Source organism: Atta colombica, unplaced genomic scaffold (genome assembly GCF_001594045.1).
Source record: "Atta colombica isolate Treedump-2 unplaced genomic scaffold, Acol1.0 scaffold38, whole genome shotgun sequence".
In the NCBI taxonomy this organism is placed as follows: domain Eukaryota; kingdom Metazoa; phylum Arthropoda; class Insecta; order Hymenoptera; family Formicidae; genus Atta; species Atta colombica.
In genome coordinates, this window is record NW_017259490.1 from 3407829 (window position 1) to 3432622 (window position 24794).

Below are 24794 nucleotides of genomic sequence, written 5' to 3' on the forward strand. Positions count from 1 at the left end.
GAGAAAAAAGACCTTGGACAGAATAAACGTTTGTACTTTATATTTGAACTTCAATCTCGCGATAAAACGGTTCTCGCCGTACGGTACTCGGTACGCTCGCTGGCAAGTACGGGGGCTCAAGTACTACCGTTTAGTATTTAACATGCTCTCGTTAACGCAACACATTCTCTTTACAGAAAAAAGTCCGCCTTCGGCACGAAAGCCAACAATAACGAGGAGATTAACAGCCAACACTAGCGTGAAACAGAAATCCTCCGTGACGTCGATAAAAGGTACGTTTTTGGTTCTACCTTAACATGGAATTCCTTTCGCGGGATCTTCTTCGTCGTCGACCAGTTCCACCGGTATCAGGAGTCCCGATCAGGCCATTAAGACTTTTGTCATTTTGTGAAATGACAATTAAACTCGTTTTAAAAGGACAAGATAAATCAAGAATTCACGTTTCGCGCGTTGTACTTTCCAATCCATTAGCCGTGCCACTTTAATGGACAGCCGGTTTCTAAAAAAATTCCCACGTTCATATCTGCGACGCACGCACACACGCACTCACAGGCACGGTCAAGCGCATTAATTCGCCGGTGCAATAAAACGCATCGCACGCGCTCGCCCGTGCATCCGGATGAGCCGCCACGGTGTCCTCGCTCGCGTATTGTAATGCGTATATGTGCGTCCTCCTCAGCGTACGAGCTCTTTGGCGTTTCGAAGAAAGTCATGGCTTTCACCCTATATAGTCCTGAGCACTAAAATCAACCTGTTTACTCGGCGCCTTGGTGCTTTCCTTTGGAAACTCTTGAAAAGTTCATTTCGACTTAGTCTATCGCCGGCGCTGGAAAGAGCGAGAGAGGCATTGCTATCGAGAGCAGCCGGCTGTTTGTCCCAAATAGTAACGGAATAGCGAAAGCAGTATTCTGCGCGTTCAATTCCCGCGTCTGTAGAGCGGAAAAAAGCCTGAAAAGATGCGCTGTTCCATGGGATAATCGATTGCGTACCTCGCTCTTATGTTTATCGCGGTACTCTGAACATAAGAGACGTACGTTTATATACGTTTATATCACATCGACCGTCGCGACCCGCGATGCTCGACGACCGTAAGTAAGCGCGAACACGCACGCCTCTTCTTCCATCTAAGGACGGCTGGTTCCAAATCGGAAAACTTGAGTTACTCGACGGTTTTGGCATCCAGAAACGCCGGAAGTACAATACGATCGTCACGGAGGACTTTATTGAGCGATGAATCGCGTTTTAAAAACACGACTTTCAATAAACCCAGCGAGAGAGGGTTTTCTTCAAAGAAGGGGAGATCTTTTATTTTCTACAATAAGCCATTATTACTCATATATCTACTAGTGTAAGTCAGAATTATAAATTATAAATCTTAGGAAACTTACACATTCAGAATAAATCATATTAAATCATTATGTCACGATATTTTAGCCAATCAGAAAGATAATAGTTCTCAGGGCACATAATAATAAATTTTTAATTGTAAGATTTGGAATTTGATCATCTTCATGCGGTCACTGATTACTAACTTATTGTTGCTTTATGACACACTACTGATTCGCCTACAACTTATTCTATAACTTAATCTATTATTAATGACTTATAGAAAGCCTATTAGGGAAAAGACGTATCTTCTGCGAAAGAGACTCATGGGGAAAAAATGGTCCATCGTCTTCGTTTATTAATTCTGGCGGTTCTACCTTGTGTGGGGGGGTAGGAGAGTGTTTAGGAAGATGGCAAGGCGGAATGAGCGTTGGGGTGGGAGACATATAGCTCTCTGAGGTGGCCCGTGGCTCGTGCTAATTCAGTCGAAGCGCGAACTTGGCCAGCAAATTGTTACGAATGACAATCCTGATTAGAATCAATCAATAAAGTCTATCGGCGAACCGACCGTTCTTACGGATGGCCGTTGAATGTACCGTTCGAATGTCGCGTTCATTGTGGAATCGAGCATCAAGGATATTTGTTGATGTACGGGTCTGTTTACGTCGCTCCTTTCTTGCGCGCGTCGGGGATAAATGTTCCGACGCGACGTAGATCCGTTCCCAAAATACTTGAGTTTTTCTGACGTGACGGAGGAGATGGCAGGTGCTAGAAGGAACGTGTAGGAAGCGAATTTTCTTTGCCCACAGCTCGCAGTCTTTTGGCAGTTTCGCAACTAGAACTGCGCGTCGCAACGGTCGACCTTAACCCGGTGTCTCTTCATTGAGCGGTGAACTTGAACAATAATCACACGCTTCGATTCTTGAAGAAGAAAAAAAGAAGTCCGCTTCTTCGCGTGAAATCTCATAAATCAAAATGTGTCTTGTAAAATATAAATGTAGGAAATTTATCATTTAGATGTTGTTGGACGGTTATACCGTTCGTTCTAATTTCTCTGTGTGCGCGTGTGACATGTGTCAAGTTGATGGGGAGTTGACATCGATTGGACTCGACGGCGGCAGGACGAGTTTCGACTTTCCAAGTTCTTTCTTCCCATCGAACTTTCTGCCGAACTCTCTTCGATACGGGATACAGTCTGTGCGTTTAAAAATTTGCTAAAGTATCGAGTAAACGAGCGCAAACGATTTATTACGTCGGGATTATACATTGACCTCTCCGCAATAATTAGGGTTGCGAACGATATAGAGGGTAATCGGGACAGCGCGGCGTCCACGTATATTACGATCAAGATTCTTATGTAGATTGACGGCACGTGGGTCGGTTTATTGATACGGCGGAGCGGGTAGGTCAGTCTGGCCGACGACGGACGACCGTGCCCGCGTCGCGATCTTCGGGAATAAATCAATCGGAGGAATTACTGATGCACATCGATGACGACGCTGATTGCAGATCGTGAGTCCAAAGAGACTCCTCACAATACCACCTACACAGTGACGGCGAGGACATCGCTAGAAACGCGAGATCAGGCCGCGCAGACTATCGTGCCCTACGTGGATTTCCGCGTGGAACAAGCGGAACGAGCCGCACAAGCACTCGCTGTGAGTGTAGGCTACTTGGCGTTCGAGGTACGCATTTTGTATATATCCATGGCAAGGTTATTGCTTTACGTTCTCTATTGTGATTGATTAAGGCCCATTTTCACCAATGTAGTTTAACTTTAATCTCGATTCAACTTGCTCTTTGTCTTTTCTAATCTTTAGAATTAGAAAAAGACGAAGAGTAAGTTCTCAATTCCTCACGATTAACTCTTAATCGAAATTTAATTTATTCTTCATCTCTTTCCATTCTAGAATTGAATTCTAGAATTGAAAAGGAGTGAACAAGTTGAACCTCGGTTAAGAATTAACCTATGAATTGTGGAACTGGGCCTAATTCGTTTACTGCTTTATGTTTTTCTATGTGTTTTATTTTTGTCAATGGCTGCGTTGAACAGAAAAAGCAACTGTTCTAATATTTTTTAATATAATTGATTCAAACATTTAAATTAAGGTCAAGATTAATCATATTAGAATTTTATAACAGTTACAAAGTTACTTTTTCTGCTAAACGCTGCCATTGTTTGCCATTTAACATAAAACGAGAGAGATCTTCGCGAATCAATGGCGTAATAAAACTGCGTATCTTTCAGTTGGACGCTTTTGCCACTCCTAAATTGAAGAAGGATTTTGAGAAGTTGAAGGCCGATTGCGAGGAGATGAAAAACGAACGATCGACTTTGCTTTCGGAAATCGACGTTTTACGCGCGAGATGCGTCAGCATGGAGGAGAGACTCGAGGTTGAAAGGGAGGATCATCGTAAAGCTCTGGATCAGCTACGCGATGAGTGTAAGTCTTATATAACATATCTGTTTATTTTCTTTGAATTTTTCGTGGATATATACATATGTATATATACACACACACGTCGCGATGACGCAATACGTGGTTGAAAAAAAGATATATCTGAACGGTATGTGCGCCGCGAAACAAATACGAGAAACTGTGTTGTTCAACAGACACAAAGCGTCGCCAGTAGATATTACACTTAGTGTTACTCACGTGTTATTCAACGAGCGTAATCGTCCTAATGTCTGTGCACGACACGCCTGCACGAAGTGGAACAATTATTAATTAAAGTGAACGATTCAGTAGTGCCTACGCACAACTCGAATATTTGCGATTAATCCTAATAATATGCTTGTCGTCTTTTTTTTTTCTTGCTAGAAAATATTTCGAACTCTTCGCTGAAGGATTTGGTTCTTAATTTAGTTCTCACGTAACGTTCGACGTTTCGATAGTCGCTAATTATAGATTCAATGTGTGCTCTTCGTTTAGTTTTGTATATACTTTTGCTTTTCAACTCAGGGCCAATATAAAATATATTTATATTACATTATAAAATTAGAATCATATTGAAACATGGAATCTTTATTTATTATTTATTTAATAATGGGAAAATTCTTTTTTTATGCATATTTAACGTGATAAATAAATATTTTATCAAAGCTTTATCAGTGAATTTTTATTATTATATTATAGTCGAATTGTACATATATTGTACATGTATTATATTTATCTTTTTATTTATTCAGATTTGTATTTATTCAAAATTCACAATCAAAATATCAATAGTGTCTTTAAAGAGTTATCGAAGTCTCTCATGTTGTCGGCAGAAATTATTAGTATTAATTTGTTATTAAAAAGTTGATTAGGAATACTAGAACAAATGATATATTTAAATTTTCCATAAAGTATGATGATAAGGATTATAACAGTTTGCGATCTGAAAATGAAAAATTCAATATTTCGATTTTCCAGTGGAGGCTCTTAGGACAAAACAAGTTGCCACACTTGTCGAAACTTTAAAAGAGGAGAGGCACAAATTTGACATCAGGTTGGATGAAGTCACGAGAGAACATCGTGCGACAATTGCGAAATTACGTGCCGAGCAGATTAATGAGCTGGCTCGCAAAGAAGAGATGAGAAGATCCGTGGTTCACGATCAGGGTGCCGCGCTGATGGCGGAAATCGAGTCATTGAGATCTGTGCTCGAGCTGAAGAGTCAAGAGAATGCGGCTCTTCGATCAGAGCTGGACAGTTACAGGCGAGATATCGAGGAGAAGGACGCTTTGCAAATACGGCTCGATATGGCAGAGGCCAGATGCGAGGACTTGAAGGCTCAACTTCAAAGGAAAGACTCCTTCGAACGACAAATCTCGCACGAGAACGAAATGCTTCACGAATCGATTCATCAAGTCTCAAAGCACAACAAGCGGCTATCCCAGCGGAACGAGGAGCTACAGTGGAAGCTACGAAACAAGAACGACTGGGTGAGCGTTCTTGCGAATCAGCTTAATCCACGGTTAACTCGATCCGCAGGTTCGGAACAAATGGAACACAGCTATTCACTCGAAAAGAATGGCGCTCATTCGTCGTCATCGATGGTGAAGTTCATGGTCGAGAAGGGCGCCTCCGTTTCTTGGACGCTGGAAATCGACGATTTATCTAAGGGGGGGACGTCTGACTCGCTCAGCACATTACCAAAAGTTGCCAGGTCCTCCGAGGGCACAACGACAGTGTCTAGGCAAGGATCGCTTAGGTTGACACCGAACACTAGACCTACCATAGACACCAGAGCGAGATCGAAAAGTATCTCTACTACGTGTGATTCGACGCGGACCACGACAGTGGAAGAGGCGGCCGCATGGTCGCCTTCATTCAGCTCGACGCCGGTCTCGCGGCGACGTCCTAGGAAAGATCAATCATCACCTTCCTCGTCATCTTCTTCATCGTCTTCCACGTCGTCTACGACACCTGCCGTGAATTCTGCAGTGGCCGCCGCAGTGGCGGCCGCTGCAGCGGCAGCAGCAGCGGCGGTGGATGATTGCAACGTTGGCGGCGGTCAGAGACCACAGGAAGCTGGCGGGGAAGCGATGATCTCCGAGGAAACGTCGGCGTCCAGCAGCGAGGACGAATCGTCCACCGGCAGCGATATTCCCCGGCTGGGAATACAGTTTGCTTGGGGCAAGCCGATCAAGTAACACTCGAGCGAACAATCGCGGCCTGCTATTAACTGTTTACGTGTTCCTTCTCCTGCGTAAACAACAGTGTTGTTTCGAATCGCGAATTATCGTATGGCCGCTGTCTCTGTTCTCTTGCCTACAGTGGAGTTGTTTCTCGACGTGTATTCGTTGCGGATCTTCGTTGATCATTCCCCTTCGTCCATTTGCAGATACGTTTCATGTTGTGTAACGCCAGCACGCCTCTTTCGTTTTTTTTCTTTTCCAATCGATACATCTAGCCGAGATTTAGAGCGAGAAGAGTGGCGTTTATGTTTTAAGCAAGCAAACGTGCCGCGCGATAAAACGTTGTAAGTTAGTGAAATGTTTAAGGATGAATTCCACGATGTATTTTAATGTTACGACTGTATAAATTAGATTAGTACGATTGTTTCCGTGGTTTTTTTTCAATTACGAGGACGTTTCATCTTCCCCGACACACGTTTTGCATTGCGATTTAAGGCAGCGATTTTCCGCGGTGGATTTAAGATTAGGATCTTCGAAATCCATTACGTAATAATTTTCCGACATGCATACAACGAAACTGCTTCGTTTGCTGTAATCAAGGCAGCCGTGCCTTTCTTTCAGGCAGTATTCGCCTACAAAGTTCATAACGTGCAGAGTCACGCGCAGGAATTTTCTTTTTTGTTTGTCTTTTTTTTTTTGAACTTTGACGGACATTGAAAAAGGGAAGTTCAATGTCGTTTTGGCTAACAGCTTTTATTGCGGTTTTTCCGAGAATTTTACCGGATGTTATTCGGATACTTTTATAATTACGTGAGTACGTTTTATAAGCGTCACATATTTTTTGTTTTTGGTACAGAGACCACGTAGTATTGCGAAGATTAAATATACATATATTATATATAAGAACATGACAAAAGAAAAATATTCCTCGTTCCTCGCGATCATGCCGATTTTCGTACTTGTAAGTCGAATTCTTTTTCAGATGATGTGCGTCGTCTCTTGTTTTCCGTTTGTTGCGTTCTCGCAGAAAAAAAAGGAATCCGATTGCCGATTCTTGCCGGCATTTCGGTGTTTGTTTGTAACGCATCTTCGCAATAACAACCGGATCATGGATGATCTACCTGGTAGATGCAGCAGAGCAGGTGATAACCGTTAGCGACAAACTTGTAGCACGTTCCGACAAGAGCGTTAATTTCACAGTCCGTTCCATAGACAAGTGGTAGCTTTTAGATTATAATGAAAGAGAGAATTAATCATCGCGCGCCCGACATACGGAAGCCAAGTATTACTCATCGAGAAAGTATGTTTTCTTTTCTCATGTGTGCTGATAAGATCGATGTATTATATACTTCTCGAATAAATAAGTATCATCTAAATTGTAGAGCAATCTGGGGAGATTTCCGTTTGCCTTTATCGCTACTATATAGTTAAGTCAGTGATTCGTATTTCGATTCGACTTTACTAATTAATTCAAATTTCAATCGCGTTAAAAAAAATTCAGTTTAATAAAAAAAAATGTTAATATTAAAGAAATTTAGTGGAAATTTATCTTAAATTAATTGGCAAAAACATCGCGAGAATTTACGCGTAATATTTTTGCGAATAACGAAATGTATGAAATCGTGAGATGAATTATGCAATTGCATGATTTATAATTCACTCGCACAAGTAGGAGATATGATTAGACTGTTGAAATCATTATTAATTAGATTATCTTGTTGATTACACTACTGTGATGTCCTTTTTGTTTGAAGATTAATAAAGCGTTTTGTTATGCAAGTCGCGTTATCTCATTTTTTTCCCGCGATACTTAATACAAAGATATCGTTTCTATATATAATTTCAATTTTAGTCATTACGAAGGAATAAAACTGAAAACGAAGATTATATAAATAAAAATAAACTTAGAATTTTGTTATTATCGCGATAAGTTTATCGAAATCACATTTCGATATTTATAATCTGATTTTATATAAACTCATTTTCATAATGCCGTATCTGAAACATTTGTTTGCTGTTTCAAGAGTTATTGATAAATTGGCGTAAAATTTAAAACCTACGTTTGTATTACAGCAGACTCATTAAAAGATGACGTAAATATACACTTAAAAAATTATATAAGAACGCTATTTAATTTTATATTTCTGATTTTAAATGGCGGTTTTTTAATTCAGATAATTAGTAGTCCAAAGTCGAGATATTTTGCGAGAATCTCTTAAAGACATTTCATGTTCCAATTTTAGACTTTATTATTATGTTAATTACTGAGAAGATAATTTATAATTTAAAGTAATCATATAGCATCTCTTGAAATGATTTAAAACCTTTTGGTGTCTTTGGAAACAATGTATTTTGAGTATATCACTCAACTAACTCGATTGCTTTCATAAAAATAAACGTATTGTAAAAAAAATTGTTTAATCGAATGAAGGTGTTAAGGAATATAACATAACGATATCAAATGTATGTATTTTTATTGATAAAAATGTGATAAACATTGAAAAAGCATTGTAAAAAAAACTTTTTTTTTTAAATTTTATTCAAAGCGGTATCGTTTCTCTATCCTCGTGTCTAATTTTCTTAAAGAGAAAAGTTTTCTCGCAGATTTTCGAAAATCTTGTACGAAACCGAGCTTAATCCGTATCAAATTACTGAACTTGGTTGCATCGTGATTGGTTAAAATAAAACCGAGTTATCAAGTCTAACACGGGCTTAAGGATTGTCCCCGATGAATTCACGAACGCTCCGTCAATCGCACCATCTACGATGGCCGACAGTCGAAGACTCCGATACACCTCGGTTTTGTGGTTACCTTAATTTATTGACAAAAATGTAACGCTCTATTTTGAATTGGCCATGCTACCGCCTCACACGGCATGACAATCGTCTCCTCAACCGTGTTTATGTTATTCTTGTTTCTATAAATACTTGCAGGCGTGCTCTTTACTTGAAATCTCCGGATCTGACATCGACGCGAAGATGTCTTCGAAGAGGTACATTTCGATTGTTTTTGCATCTCTTTTTTTCTCTCTCTCTCTCTCTCTCTTTCTCTCTCTCTCTCTCTCTCTTTCTCTTTCTTTCTTTTCCCTTTTTTATTTTTCGACACGCATTGGTTTGACTGCGCCGAATTGTCTTTAAGATATTATTTATAGCGACAAAATGGAATGTGGAATCCTCCGACGAACGATTTTTAGCTCCCCGACGATTGACCTCTCCAACTCTTTGTCCTTTTAACCTGCAATCAAACGATTGTTTACCACATTGTAATCCCTTCTTTGGATTCTCTCCGTGATGAAGCAATCCTGTTGAAATTCATAGATTTTTCAATTCTGAACGGATAAATAAAAATGACATCTGACAAACGAATTTAATTCAATTCTGTGATTTTGAACCATTCCAGCCTTGAAAATAAGTCTTTTATAAAATATATAAGAAATTCTTTTGCAAATTCTAACAGCATGAACGTAAATATTTGTTGCAGAAAATCATGTACATTTTTATTGTTTATATTTTTATATTTTTTAGTGAATTAAAAAAATTATCGGAAGAAAGTCTGACGAGACAGCCAGAAGAAGTGTTTGATGTTATATGCAAATTAGGAGAAGGGTAAATCTGATATACTTTAATCTGATATTTAAGTTGCAGCTTTTTTTTCATTATTTCTAAATATGTATAGGTCCTATGGATCAGTTTATAAAGCGTTGCATAAGGAAAGTGGACAGGTACTTGCTATTAAACAAGTACCAGTGGATACCGACCTACAGGAGATTATTAAGGAAATTTCAATAATGCAACAATGTGATTCTCCATATGTTGTTAAATATTATGGAAGTTACTTTAAGAATACAGATTTATGGGTAAGTCAATATGTGCTCTGTTTTATGTTCCAAATAAATTGGACTATCTGCCAATACTAATATTACTTGTAGATTGTGATGGAGTATTGTGGAGCTGGTTCTGTTAGTGATATCATGAGGTTAAGAAAGAAGACTCTCCAAGAGGATGAAATCGCAACAATCCTGAGTGATACTCTAAAAGGGCTGGAATACCTTCATTTGAGAAGAAAAATTCATAGAGACATTAAGGCTGGGAATATCCTTCTTAATAATGAAGGCCATGCAAAATTGGCTGATTTCGGTGTGGCGGGTCAATTAACGGTGAGTTATGAGAAGATATATTTTTAACCCGAAATTTATCAAATCTAAATTGTATTCTTTGGAATAGGATACCATGGCTAAACGTAACACAGTCATTGGTACACCATTCTGGATGGCACCAGAGGTAATACAGGAGATCGGTTATGATTGTGTGGCGGATATATGGTCTCTAGGAATAACGGCCTTAGAAATGGCCGAAGGCAAGCCGCCGTACGGCGACATACATCCAATGAGAGCAATATTTATGATTCCTACTAAACCACCACCTAGTTTTAGAGAACCTGATCAATGGAGTCCAGAGTTCATCGACTTTGTCAGTGGGTGCCTTGTAAAAAATCCCGAAGAAAGAGCTACTGCAACCGAGCTTTTGCAGCACGAATTCATAGGTGAGTAAAATATTAAAATTTATATTATGATTTATATTATGACTTTGTCAATTAACAAGTTTATGTTATATGTAGGCAATGCCAAACAGCCAAGTATCTTAAGTCAAATGATCGCCGAGGCTCATGAAATACGAGAAAAGCAGAATGCGCATCGAGCTCACATTATAAACAATGTGGCTATTAAAAGTCAAAACCAGGCAGAGGATTCGGTACACACCTTTGATTAAATACACATGGATTGCTAGTTTCACATCTGATATATTGCACTCTTATTATCTAAATGTAAATCAATAATATACATCAAAAAATATTTAAAAATATCTAAAACATCAAAAATACGCATCCATTATTTGATTAAAGATTTGAATTTATATGACCTAACTGTGCAATAGGAAAAATTAGAAGTGCTAGCAGTTCATATGCGTGTTATATATATGTATTTTCCGAATAGTTTCGGGTCTCGAATAGTTTCGGGTCCCGAATCAAGTATTTTATCTCGACATTCAGGTGCCCGAATTTGGGACCCGTCCGACTCGATGCGATTATTAGCCGATCTGACCCGAGACTCGGGTATCGGGAATTTTATCGCACATTCCTAGTATATATACATATACATTATCTAACATTGTGTCTCTGTGTAAGGACGAGGACGATTGTAGTGGAACTATGAAACCATTACCGGAAGATAGTAGGACTTTAGTACCGAGTCACGATCTTCCAGACACGGGTACTCTAGTTTCGGCGATGTTGGACTTGGGTACAATGGTTATTAATAGTGATACCGATACCGAAGCTACTATGAAGAGTTAGTAGATCTTAATTAATCCTCAAATCTCCATAAAAAAGTGATTCACAATTAACTAACGTTCTTTTCAGGACATAACACTGGTTCTGTAGAATCCAGCAAAAAATATCGACCATTATTCTTAGATCACTTTGATAAGAAAGAAGCGCCTGAAATCGGAAAGGTAATCTTTCTTTTTCATATTAATTTAAATTACTTAAATATGATCTATGTATAAAATAATATTTAAAATAATAATATTGAATAATATTGTGTTTAGGGTAATGGACAGATGTTGGGAGCACACAATATGGAAAATGCAAACCAATTGGAGCAACAAAGTCCAATCGAATCTCATAGGTTTCAAAGTCATCTGCAACTACAGCTGCAGAATCAGATCTGTCATCCCGTGCCGGAACAGCCATATAACAATATATCAAAGTTTCAAAATGTTTTCACGGAACGTGATTTTGACTTTGTGAGTAAAATTTTTTCCAACATTCTTATTTTAAGAATTTATATAATTGATTTGTGACATGTTTCTATTGATGTAATAGGAGAAAGTGATTTATCACTTTTTATTTTAATAATGTACAATTCACATTTTGTGTATCAAATTATTTGGAATAATGCCACTTCAGGCATTATAAAAAAATGATAACTTGAATATATAGAGAAGCCGTATCCTGCAGTTGAAGTTTCTCTCTTATGAGGAACTACAGCAACGAATGGCTAATCTGGACGCGGAAATGGAACGGGAGATCGACGAACTGAGAAAAAGATATCAAACGAAAAGACAGCCTATTCTGGATGCCATTGACACCAAGCGGAAACGTCAACAGAACTTCTAACAGTCCTCCTTTACGCGAATAAGTGATGACGGATAGACAAAGGGTGTACAGTTGTATAAATGAATAGATTTTATTCACGTCATCCCTGGCTTCATCAAAGAGAAGAACATTGTTTCCACACCGTGAATATTTTACCTCATAAATGGACAAACGTGTAGCGATTGTGGTTTCCTGTTTACTCGCAAATCACAATGTTGCTTTTCTTTATGAATCCTAGGGTATTAGAATAATAGCTAATAGCCTCACGTCATCAATGTAAATTTTACGTGATTTAGGTGAAGAAACAATCACAATACTTAATTTTTGTATTATGTTTACCTATATTTACTGTTAAATATATCCTATTCTTGTAGGGATATTCTGAGAGACTCCTCTAGGGTCATTAGAAAATAAAAATGCAATAGCAGCGCAGAGACAAATGCATCATAATTACAATCATTTTTATCGAGAAAGAAATTTTATATGATTTTACTTGAAAAGAAATCGGTATTTCGTATCGTGCTACGCTAGTCATTTATAATGCCATTTTATCCAGAATATAAAAAAGATCATTAATTCATGTAAAATGCACTTAACAACTAAGCAGTTTCTTGAGTGTGAATGCTCTATTTAATCATGACAATTTGAAATAAGCGAACAAGGCTGTAAGATTTAATTAATTTACTTTTTATTCTACTGCCATAGATAGACTCTCTACTCTCATTCGTTTACTAATACTAACTACTAACTTTAGTTTATATCAATTCTCTAAATGATTCTCTAAATTCTCTAAATTATATTTACTTTTCAAATTGCAAACATGTCCAACACCAATATGATCGCAATTCTAAAGTAATGAATAGTGTTCTTCAGTATGCAGCACCATGACGAAAAAATGATGCCGCATTCTATGAGATATTTCATAAATGAACTTACTAGTATTAGAGTCTTCCGCGCACCGTATATTAGAAAGTATTCTCCAGTATGCTCTAATTTACTTTGTCACGATATGAAAATTGTTGAAACTGAAATTTATCAGATTTCACTAACAATAATGATATTTTTAGAATAATATAAAAAGTTCGTATGGGGTAATGCCTTAACAATAATTATTTTATGTATAAAGCACTAAAAATTTTTGACCGCATATTTTTTTGTGATCCTTACAAAATAAATATATTTGTACGTGCCATTAATACATATGGCGAATAATCATAGTGGAAGAATAATTCCTTGCTGACGTCTGGGCTATTTTGCAAGTAGTGAAAATAGAGCTATACTTAAATGCGCTATAACCAGAACTGATCTTCAATTTTCTTTTTTTAGAAAATAATACAGAATAACATATTTTTGATATAGAAGATTGCACATTGTCAATGAAATAAGGTCTGAATTTGAAGCATATATTATCCATAATCTTGATGCTCACAAACAGAAATATAATATTAATAAGATTTCCAAAGAAAAAAAATGAAATTGTTTTACAAATAAAATTATGCTTCAATATCGTTTTATATACAAAATGCAATATGTAAATTGTGTATATTTTTTTTTAGAAATCCTTTTAAATAATTTGAATGGTCGTATTTGTTCCATTATTTGTATATTTGTTAAAATTGTGATTTTAATTATATTCTCATTTTATAATTCATATACGATATGAACATGAAGATGTTTGTAAATTCTTTACATTTTTACATAAAATTATAACTTTACAAACTTTATATTTCTTTACATTTTATGCTGTTATAAAAATCTTCCTTGAACTTACGACGTATATCCATAATTTTTCTGCGCTATCTGTTCTAAGAATAAAACAATAAAACAGATAAAAATTTATAGAAAAATGTTATAAAGAAGTACATTAATGCATTTTCTACACGATTGTCAGTCATTTAGCTTTAGCTAGCAATCACTTTTCAATACAGATTTATAGTTATATATTTTATAGGGGTAATAATCCATAATAATCTGTCTTTATTTTTCCACTTGAAAATATGGCTTTGTATTCATATCTAATCACGACAGTTTTATGACAACTCCATGATTTTACATTCGTATTGTGTATTGTATAATCTATTACAGTGTTTGGCTGAAATATAGAGACTGAAGACAGAAGTATGTTTTCCGAGTGAATGATTTAGTGAAAAATATAGTCTGATAATAGAATGTAACAACATATAGAACGATTGCTGTTTAATATCGAAGCGAGAATTATTAATAGTTTTGTTTAATGACTAAAGCAAATATTAACGTGCTGCCTTTTCAATCAGTTTGTTTAATTATAATAAAACATTATATAAACTATGCGCGTTTGATCTCTTTAGTTTGATTTTTTTTATTAATGATACAAACGTATTATTAATACTAATCCTATTATTAAGTACTTCGTGCACAAATATTTTTTGTATATAAAGTTTTGATGCAAGTTCATTTCCAGTTTATATCAAATCGGTTATCACTGAAATTGGACGGTATATAAAAATGTATAAAGAATGTTTTATAAAAAGTTATCAATAAATATAAATGCATTTTAATCACATACAAAACACACTAAACACGCATCATTCAACAAAATTTTGAATACCCGTACCGTTAATTTTTTAATTGGAAAGAGTATTTCAACAATTTGTAAAATATCTCAAAATATATATATTTTTTAGATTTTAATAAGGCATATCCTGTTACTTTTTTATCACTATGCTTTCACATTAATCTTTAAAATTTATTTGGCTCATAAATCGTCATCTCCTATCATACGAAAAACATTATTTTCCATAACATCGAAATCCGTTGTTTGAGTTTTGTCAATAACATTTCGTGAATCATCTGATTTTTTTGACGTTACAGCGGACCATTTGTTAGCAAGTTTTTTAATAATTGGTCCCGATTTAGAATGATTATTATTCACACATTCTTGTAACGGCGATCCTGTGATGGTACGACTTTGGCCGTCTCTCATAATATACGTCCACGATTTCCCAGACTCTGTCTATAAATATCATACATTTATGATGAAGAACTTGACAGCATTTACGTAAGCTAAAACAGTTTATATAACAACCTGAGTTTTACTCCCAACTACACATTTCTGCAACAATTCATCAATCATAGCTTGTAGACAAACAGACATTAAAATCGCTTGTTCGGACACAATTGTAATCCATTGTAATTCATTTCTAGCAATCAGATATTCGAAGGATAATTCCAAACTGTACTCGTTATTATCCTTATAATGCTCCATTCCCTAGATATATCCATTAATAAATTTTATTGACAATCTAAATAAACTTTCCACTAAAACATTCATAACTCACATTTTGTATAGTAGTTATACGCCAGCATCGCATTCGTGATACTTTAAACGCAATTTCATGCTCTTCGGACGATAATACACGTAAATTCAATTCATTTTCACCTATAGCAAGCAATACTTTCGAGTTACGTTCGGGATAATCACAATAACATGGTGCAAATTGTATGTAGCCATAGTATTTCAAGAGACGAACTACATTCAGATACTAAAATAATGAAGATAACATCATAAATTATTTAGATATTATTTAGAGAATATTTTGAAGGATTTGCCTTTCACAATGAACGTACCTCTTTTTTACTCTCAGATTTTTGCAGATTTTCCAATTGATGCTGCACCTCCTTGGTAATTGGAATCCAACTGCTGCGAATTTCCACAATCGCTTGAATGTATAATAAATTTAATGTTACCGGATCGTTCAATAATTCAACATCATATGCTGTATCCCAGTAATTTTTTCTGAGAACAATTCGCGTATTCGTAGAACTCATATATTTATATGTTATAAATGGTGATTCAAAATTTTGTAGTTTCCGCAGTACTGATAAAAAAAAATATATATTAAAACAGAAAACAAAATATGTAGATATATTACAATAAACTATAAAAGTATATACACTTACTTTTGATATTACCGGATGACTCTTGTGTAATAATAAACAATGCAAAATGAAAATGATATTTTTCTGCTAACTTTATATGTTTGTATACCCTCTATAGAAAAGAAAGTATTTTAATAATTGTCATGTTTCTGTAAAGTTATCTTTTTTTATGTATATTAATTATGCAAATAGTATACCTTTAAAACTTTACCAGAATGCTCTTCTGGCGAAATATTTAATGAAATTTTAGATCCACTCATAAGAAATATATCTAAAGTTTCTTGCTCGGACAGATCATTTACACTTTCTTGTTGAGCATTCAATAAAAATCCATTTAATATTTCCGAGTTATTGATGGCTATATTTTGTCCAATGGACTGAATATATTTCTCTAAAGCCAATCGTCGTTCCTCTTGCTGTGTAACAGTCAAAGGAAAGAACTTTTTTGGAGGAAATATAGGTAACAACATGTCCAGGTCCTTTGATAATTGTACGTGCAGATTGTATAGTTGTTTGTATCTTGCAGTACAATGAAATAATCCATTGATATGAATATTATATCCCTATAATTTCATGAGATATTATTACATAAATCTATAAATTAATTAATTATTTCTATAATAAATTTTTATTCTAGAAATAATTAAGCACATAATATAATACAATAAATAACAAACAATTATATCACTTACGATATATGCGTTCCCAGCATTATCTATAAATTCCTGAGTATCTGGTATGGAAAAGTGCATGTTGACAGTACAAGAATATATTGAAAAGATAAAAATATTATCATAAAATCACATTATCTGTGGCAAAATTTGTTAACTTTGTGGTCCTCTTCAACATAGCAGCATCTGTGAAGGAAAATGAAATGTTAAACTAAAGAAAACATAATTTTCAAATCTTCCAATTTACTAGAATAAAATCTGCGACTAAAATTAACACGTGGGATCTTGCAAGTCGCTGTACAATGATTCATTATTCGTTAGGGAATGACGTTTCCCGGATAAAGGCGATTCAATCCGCCCACTGGCCGAACGTGTCTTATCTCCTTATTTTCTTAGAGAGGAACGACTCTGAGATCCGGATCGCGGCGGAAAGATCGTAGAAAGCGATGTCCCAATAATCCCGAAGCTGCGGTGGAAGCCATGAGATATTCTTTCCCGAACTGGAGTTCACATCAGCTAGTTCACATCGACATCCGTTACGGGTTCCCGTACTCACATTGCTGTGCGACTTTCGTCGTTTGCGGGACCTCATATGTGACAGCGGATCTAATCGGTCACTCACGCCCACTCGCGCGTTATGTTTCACGCGATTATTACTACTGACACGCATTTAAATCCCAGGACAGCTCGCGGCTGCTCCGCCGCGAGCAAGAAAACGTGTCATATGCGCTCGCGAGTTTGCGCATGAATGACATGCGTTCGCTTCGCACTGTTTCGCAGCAGTTTATAGCGTTCGAATTGCAGCGAATGCGGTTAGCGTGTCACACAAAAGAATGAACCGATATAGTCGATAAATAATGCCAAAAAACTCTCTCATATCAACATATGAATTAAAAAAATTTATTAGGCAATATGCAATGAGAATATTTTGTATTAGTTGGAATACGCATTTTTCGTGAAAAATATAATAACACAATTATTTTTGAATATTAATAAATATCTTGATCCAATAATTAATTTTAATGAAAATGTGACAAATGGCGATATGTTAATTTTTATACTATACGAGCTCTTAGTGCGTTTAAATTTAATTTATTTAAAATGTAGCAATAATTTAATGCTTAATATTAAAAAATTATTAATATTCAAACCGGATTTCTTTTTTAATCATCAAATCATGAATAATGAATATATTTACATGCAATTTATTTTTATTTGATATAAAAAAAAATACTTATTTTGAGCTATTGAACAATAATTCATTTTTAATTCTAAAGTTACCTTATTTTATAAAATTGTAAACAAAAGATTGAGGACAATCGATCAGAATTAGCGATGGCGGTGATAGAGAATATTATCAAAGCTTTTTAATCGATGGTCGAAAATAGTGTTACCCGCTGGAAATATCTATGGCTACATAGTTCCATATTCATAAAGAGGGCACTAGTAAACGAGTTTCATTTAAAGCATATTCTTCCTTCTGTTTGCCACTGTTTGCTTATATTTGTATCTTTTGTGAAAAAATTTAGTGAGAGACGTGGTTTGTTATATACAAAATACGAAAAAGAAGTTGTTAGTTGAAGACAATTGGTTTGATAAAATAGATAATATAACATTTATATGAAATAAATCTTGATATATGGAACTATGCTTGCGCTAAAAGATTATGGTAGCAGCGATGAAGGTAGTGAGCCTGAAAACGTCGACTTCACATCCACGATTCCCGGTGACAAATTCACGACTAATCTCCAAATTTGTTCCGCCCCGGAAGTCATACCTACTGTAAGTATTTAAGTATTTACGTGCGTACATTCCGTTTTTAATTGCCATTTTAATTTTTAAGGTTATGAATACTGATAGTGAGTGCTTGCCATTTAGTGACACAAATATCGTTCTATCTTCGTTATTCGCTGAATAGAAAGATAGAATAATATTTATGTCAATTTGTGTCACTAAATGGAAAGCACTCACTATTATTATCCGCACGGTATAAATATTTTTACTTTTTTTGATGAAGAAAAAATAAACAGTCACCTATATTGATATTTAGGGAACAGAATTGTGTGTAAAACATGTAGATCCGACTGCAACAGAAGTTGCACATAATCCGAAATATGAGGAACTTTTTGGACCTGAGATAGGACCAGAAAATCCATTTAAGACACAGCAGCAGCGTGCAGTGAAAAATATACTGTCTGGATATGTAGAACGCGCGCATATAAGTGAATTTCAGTTTGAAAATCAGAGGAGAACATTTGCCAGTTATGGTACATATAATATAATATACAATTAACGATTGATATTTTTTTATCTCAACGAAATTTGGATTCTCGAAACTATTTTACTCTATACTTTCTATAATTAAACTTTATATCTGAATATCTGAGATATTTGAGCTTAAGTCAAATAAATTTAATGTTGAAGTTTTAATTACTATGTCTTAAATTTTTATTATTAGGATATGCACTTGATCCAACTGTAGACGGTAGTGCAGACGAAGGTAGAATTATGATTGGTGCAACAGAAGTTGCAGAAGAATCAGGTGGTAAGACTGTTTTCGAAAATACTACCCTGAGACCTTCGGACAAACGAAAGAGGCATAGAAACAATGATCCATCGGATATAGAAGGTTTTTTAGGTCCTTGGGGTGGTTATATTGATGAGAAACGAGTAGTTAAGCCAAGCGATGAAGAAGCCGCTGAATTGGAAGAAATCTTAGCCAAACGAAATAAACGAGGAAAACAGATGGAGGAGAAACCACTTGAGGAGAAGACAGTATTACATAGTAATATCTTCATATATACCTTATGTATATTACAAATATATTAATGTATATATTAATAACAAAGTGTCTTTTATAAAAATAGCTTTTAGAATTTAATTTTACCTAGTTTTATTAAGATAACATTTAATCAATATGAATATTGTTTTAAAATGTGTACTTATAATATTTAATTTACGTTGCAGTCAAAAATAGTGTGGATTATCAGGGACGCTCATTCTTACATGCACCTCAGGATGTTGGCGTGAATCTCAGATCAGAATCACCACCCGATCGTTGCTTCTTACCAAAGGCACAAATTCACACGTGGGAAGGCCATACAAAAGGCATCTCGCAAATTCGATGGTTCCCACGTACAGCGCATTTATTATTGTCTTGCAGTATGGATTGTCGAGTAAAGGTATTCGACAATGATTAAATAATGATTATTTTAATTTAATCTATGTTAACGTATTATTCATGTATAAAAATATCACTAATATGTCTTATTGCATAGCTGTGGGAAGTATATAAAGACAGAAGATGTGTTCGTACGTACTATGGACATCGACAAGCTGTACGAGACATAAGTTTTGATAATGACGGGAAACGATTTTTATCAGCGGCTTATGATCGCTATGTAAAACTTTGGGATACAGAAACGGGAGCTTGTATTAGTCGCTTTACGAGTAGGAAAATTCCATATTGTGCCAAGTTTAATCCTGATCCAGATAAACAGCATCTTTTTGTAGCTGGTACCAGTGATAAAAAGATTATTTGTGTAAGTAAAAAAATTAATTTATCGAAAACAGTGTATTAATAAAATTTAAGATTTCAATGAAATGTATAAAAATGATCTTATTTATTCTTGATAATAAAAATGCAACACCAGTATAAAAACACAAAGCATTATTTAGTAATATATAATTTATTTAAATATTAATGATTTAATATCTGTTATAGTGGGATATACGATCTGGCGAAATAACACAAGAATATGATAGACACTTGGGTGCTGTGAATACGATCACATTTGTTGACGAAAATAGACGATTTGTTACAACTAGTGATGATAAAAGTCTCCGAGTTTGGGAATGGTATGAATCCATTAATATGTAAAAAATTATTTTCGAAAAATGGATTGATCTATTATTAACAATAAATTCTCTTTTATAGGGATATTCCTGTGGATATGAAATATATAGCTGATCCATCCATGCATTCTATGCCGGCGGTAACACCGTCACGAAATCAAAAATGGCTCGCTTGTCAAAGTATGGATAATAAGATCGTTATATTCTCTGCGTTAAATAGATTCAAAATGAATCGAAAGAAGACCTTCACAGGACATATGGTTGCGGGATATGCTTGTGGTTTAGACTTTTCACCAGATATGAGGTAATTTATTTATATTAAAAAAGTGTACGCTTTTTTTAGAGAAATAAATTTGTAATAATATTTATAAAATTGATTATTTTTATAAGAAGTAATTAAATTTTTAATAGTATTATACGTATTGTCTTATTTCAGTTATTTGGTGTCGGGCGATGCAGATGGTAAATGTTACATATGGGACTGGAAAACGACAAAATTATACAAAAAATGGAAAGCGCACGATGGAGTGTGCATTGACGTATTGTGGCATCCACATGAGCCTTCTAGACTTGCTACCGCTGGCTGGGATGGCAAGATCAAGTATTGGGATTAAAATATTTCCAATGAGCCGTAAGCCACAGTTAAACAGCCTTGTCAACAATAGAGATATTTTGTATATTTGTAAATAAATAGATAATAATTATAACAAAATATTTTTAAACATTAATTAATTGCTATTGACAATGCTTTTAACTGTTGAATATATGAGTGCTTTTTATATTATAGATTATATACAAGTAATATTAAATTATTTTTCTAATCTAAAAAAACTGCTTTTATTTCTTAATCCTTTCATCACCTATTCGCTAATATCTTATTCAATTGATGGATACAGAATATTTGATAATTCTGCTGACAGTAATATTTGAATAAAAAATTATTAAAAACCAATATTCAGTGACTTTTAGTAAATATTTTGTTAATTATTGCGAAAGTAGTATTTGCAAAATGAGGACTTTCTGATTCAGTTTAGTCCGTTCTACCTGCCTACGAGCATTGCCAGCAGAATTATCATCAAACACCCAGTATAATCAGAATATATCGTAAATATTGGATTAGGGAAAAAGTCCCTCTACAAGTTGGTAAAAAGATTTTTTCCCAATATCTTCGTTAAAAATATCTTCGATCAAAATTTAAATTTAAAAAAAGGATTTTAAAACTTGAAATCTCTACTTTCGAATGGTTACTATATTTTTTGAATTTATGTGAGTTTTGTAATTTTTACATACAGAAAACTTACGAGCTGAAAAAAATGAAAAATTTTTTTTTCACTTTGTGCCCAAAAAAATTTGAGCAAATTTTCGACTCTATCGTGAAAGATTGAAGCTTTCCTACAAAATTGTTTTTTAAAAATGTTCCTACGATTTTCCTGAATTACTCGCGGATTAAGTAAAGAGGAACATTCAAACTTTATTGTTCGCAACTCCGTTAAAAATCATCGTACCATAATTAAAAATACAAATTCTTAAAGCTGAGACGTTATTCTCAAATGATGTAATTTCCAATTTTTTAAAAATAGAATATATAGGTTATATGGAATATATGGGTAAAATAGAATATACTAAAAAAATTTTTATCAATTTGTAAAAGGGCTGTTTCCTTAATTCAATGTATATAATTAAGTTTGATTATTTCAGTAAAAGACTCATTGTTATATGACAATTTATTGCGACGACATGTATAACGCACAATATTGAATCCCGTTATCTAGCTACATGAATATATACCTAACATTACTTATTTAATATATCGATTGTCTCCTACCCTTTCCAATATCAAGTTAGCAACCCCTGTTCCGTGGGATGAAAAATCAATAGAGCCAGCGTCAGGGTACGTCGTACGCAGTACGCTTGTGCAGTCACTCCCATATTTTAGCTCTGGTTGGAAACGCGAAACGTATCACCGAGAATCCTTCTCACCGTCTTCCGTGCCGGACACAGCATCCCGCCCATGAAATCGCTCGTGAATTGTATGCGTTATGCAAACGCTAAGTATTTTCTTCAAGACTGCAGGTAGAAGTAGTGTCCATTACACGCAATAAAGTGGAAGGTAAGTTTCCCGTTTACATCTACACATCGTACGCGTCGCAAATCCAGCGTTTATGAAGCGTATTTCGCTTTCAATTTTTATTAAATAATATAATATTTCATTTTAATAAATATTGATAAAGAAAAAAATTCTTGATTAAACAATGAATATTCCTCATATCTAAAATATTAAAATATATACATCTTTAGTACATATATCTTTTCTTTGTTGAATTGTTTTCTTGATTTAATATTGCGCTAACAAATTAAATGAAATAATGACTGCGTTCAGTAGAGAAAGCAGTAACTGTTATAAAATTCTTTATATGATTTAATTTATACATTTAGATCAGTCATCCAGTAAGGAACTGGGCAAGATATCAATATTAAAGAATTTTACAACAGTCTAAAGCTGCTAAAACCCTTTTTTTATAAAGAATTTAAATTTTGAAGTTAAAAGATATTTTGGCTTCATTTATTTAAGTCATTTATGTTCATAAAATAAAATATTCTCGATGTAAGTAAAACTTTTTATAAAAAGGAAACTGCACGATAATTAACACGCCCACAGATATATTCAAATTGTTGTAATTCTTTGTATTTTTTCTTTTTAAATATTTTCACGATTTTTATTTGACGATATTTATGATATATTATACTTGCCCAATTAAAACACAAATATTTTTGGAATATTATACGAATATTAAAAAAGATAATATTTATATAATATTCTAGGAATATTGCGCGCGCGCGCGTGTGTGTGTGTGTGTGTGTGTGTGTGGTTATAGAACGTATGTTCATCAATATTTAGAAACAATTTTCTGAAATTTCGTACAGTATTTTCTTATAATATATCGAATTTATATTTTCACAAAATATATTTGTGCTCTAAAAAAAATTAATACTCAAATATATACTAATAAATATATATTAATGATATATTTTGATAGAGAAACATGTAAAATATATAAAAATCAAGTATCACGTATGTTGTAATTATTGAATTTTTTGGTGTGAAATAAAGGAAATCATACAATCGATATAAAATATAGGAAAAGTATTCTTAAAGAATGGACGGACCCGGATTAGGATACTCGTATCATCTTCCATCTGCTGGTTGGAATCTCAAAGTCAGAAACGCATTGTCGCAGTTTAGTGACCTTTTTAGCGAATTTAACAAATACATTGCGCCGGCTTATCATCATGATCGCTGCGAAAGGTACGTGATCTTTCGAAGATCGCTTAAGAAACAGAGATTCAATAATAATAAGAAATTACGACACAAAAGCTGTTTCATTAAATAATAATTTTACTGAAAGTATCTCAATTCTGATCCATTCCTTTTCTCTTCTATTAATAAACGAGTATAGAGGAATTATAGAAAAAAAGTGAACAAACTTTTTAAAATTGATCTGACAATTTTATAACATGTATTTATACAAGGTGTTTCTTAAATAACGAATACTAATTATATAGTCCTATTCCTGATTAAAAATAAAAAAATCCTCTATAATTTTACAATTTTCGCAATGATTAACGAAATATTATAGCGAATTCGGCAGACTGCGAACTGAGTGCTTTTTCAATGCCACGCATTCAGTTTGTGCGCCCTGCATCAGTGCGATAAGATTGTCGTGTTCAACAAATCAAAATTGATTCAGTGTAGTGCTGAATTTATATTCGGACCAAGCAATGAACTGAATGAGTTCAAGAAATATTGCACTGACGTTTCTGACAGTGCAATTTAGTGTAGCACTAAAGTGGTTCTGCATTCGCACCACTGTTAGAAGACAAAGTCAGTGCATGTATGCCGAATTCGCCATTAGTTAAAGATTGCCGATAAGCACGTATTCGACTGCGCAATCATTAACTATTATTGCAAAATGATAAAGGACTTAATTTTAATTCAATTTTTGAATCAAACTTTTCAATTCAATTTTTGATCAGAGATATATAGCATTACGTGATTCAGCAATTCCCTAATAGCACAGATCTTCAAAAAACATTCCAAAAAATATTCAGAGATGTTTTAATAACGTTCGCCAGAACATCGCTCGAATAAAATGTGCTATTAGAGTTGCTTCTTATTAATAGCGCTATATTATGATTAGTGTCCGCTATTTAAAAAACACTCTGTATATATATATATATATAT

At 34.4% G+C, this 24794-nt stretch overlaps 5 protein-coding genes across 10 annotated transcripts in view; 4 read left to right on the forward strand and 1 right to left on the reverse strand.

Annotated features, from left to right (window-relative positions):
• The window catches only part of LOC108691005, a 21986-nt gene extending 14257 nt beyond the window's left edge, over positions 1-7729 (forward strand). Inside the window, exons 8-11 of the mRNA XM_018198604.1 lie at positions 177-272; positions 2836-3011; positions 3575-3770; positions 4743-7729. Coding sequence (XP_018054093.1) covers positions 177-272; positions 2836-3011; positions 3575-3770; positions 4743-5965 — 1691 coding nt within the window. The 3' untranslated portion in view covers positions 5966-7729. The remainder of the gene's footprint in view (positions 1-176; positions 273-2835; positions 3012-3574; positions 3771-4742) is intronic.
• Positions 7730-8717: 988 nt separating this feature from the next.
• LOC108690879 (serine/threonine-protein kinase 3) lies at positions 8718-13135 on the forward strand. Of its 4 annotated transcripts, XM_018198401.1 has the most exons (11): positions 8725-8782; positions 8885-8943; positions 9476-9556; positions 9627-9807; positions 9880-10107; positions 10175-10493; positions 10569-10702; positions 11136-11298; positions 11370-11461; positions 11558-11755; positions 11952-12128. In XM_018198401.1, the coding sequence occupies exons 2-11, from the start codon at positions 8930-8932 to the stop codon at positions 12126-12128; spliced, it is 1587 nt and encodes a 528-aa protein (XP_018053890.1). In that variant the 5' UTR covers positions 8725-8782; positions 8885-8929. The 4 variants fall into 4 exon arrangements, with proteins under 4 accessions (XP_018053891.1, XP_018053889.1, XP_018053890.1 ...); XM_018198402.1 differs by having other exon boundaries at positions 8718-8943; positions 11970-13134; XM_018198400.1 differs by having other exon boundaries at positions 8718-8943.
• Positions 13136-14792: 1657 nt separating this feature from the next.
• Positions 14793-17435, reverse strand: LOC108690873 (sorting nexin-17). Of its 2 annotated transcripts, none has more exons than XM_018198387.1 (8): positions 17253-17435; positions 16718-16882; positions 16223-16588; positions 16047-16137; positions 15714-15964; positions 15425-15628; positions 15172-15354; positions 14793-15099 (listed from the first exon to the last, which is right to left on the reverse strand). In XM_018198387.1, the coding sequence occupies exons 2-8, from the start codon at positions 16775-16777 to the stop codon at positions 14842-14844; spliced, it is 1413 nt and encodes a 470-aa protein (XP_018053876.1). In that variant the 5' UTR covers positions 16778-16882; positions 17253-17435; the 3' UTR covers positions 14793-14841. The 2 variants fall into 2 exon arrangements, with proteins under 2 accessions (XP_018053876.1, XP_018053878.1); XM_018198389.1 differs by lacking the exon at positions 17253-17435 and adding an exon at positions 17068-17246.
• Positions 17436-18220: 785 nt separating this feature from the next.
• On the forward strand, positions 18221-21382 carry LOC108690872 (pre-mRNA-processing factor 17). 2 transcript variants are annotated; one of them, XM_018198385.1, is made up of 8 exons: positions 18221-18478; positions 18747-18963; positions 19155-19505; positions 19664-19878; positions 19975-20238; positions 20421-20554; positions 20634-20855; positions 20988-21382. In XM_018198385.1, exons 1-8 carry the CDS (start codon positions 18344-18346, stop codon positions 21163-21165), a joined length of 1716 nt encoding a protein of 571 aa, XP_018053874.1. In that variant the 5' UTR covers positions 18221-18343; the 3' UTR covers positions 21166-21382. The 2 variants fall into 2 exon arrangements, with proteins under 2 accessions (XP_018053874.1, XP_018053875.1); XM_018198386.1 differs by having other exon boundaries at positions 19155-19481.
• Positions 21383-22504: 1122 nt separating this feature from the next.
• LOC108690931 (transmembrane protein 181) overlaps positions 22505-24794 on the forward strand; it is an 8697-nt gene continuing 6407 nt past the window's right edge. Inside the window, exons 1-2 of the mRNA XM_018198485.1 lie at positions 22505-22661; positions 23692-23858. Coding sequence (XP_018053974.1) covers positions 23710-23858 — 149 coding nt within the window. The 5' untranslated portion in view covers positions 22505-22661; positions 23692-23709. The remainder of the gene's footprint in view (positions 22662-23691; positions 23859-24794) is intronic.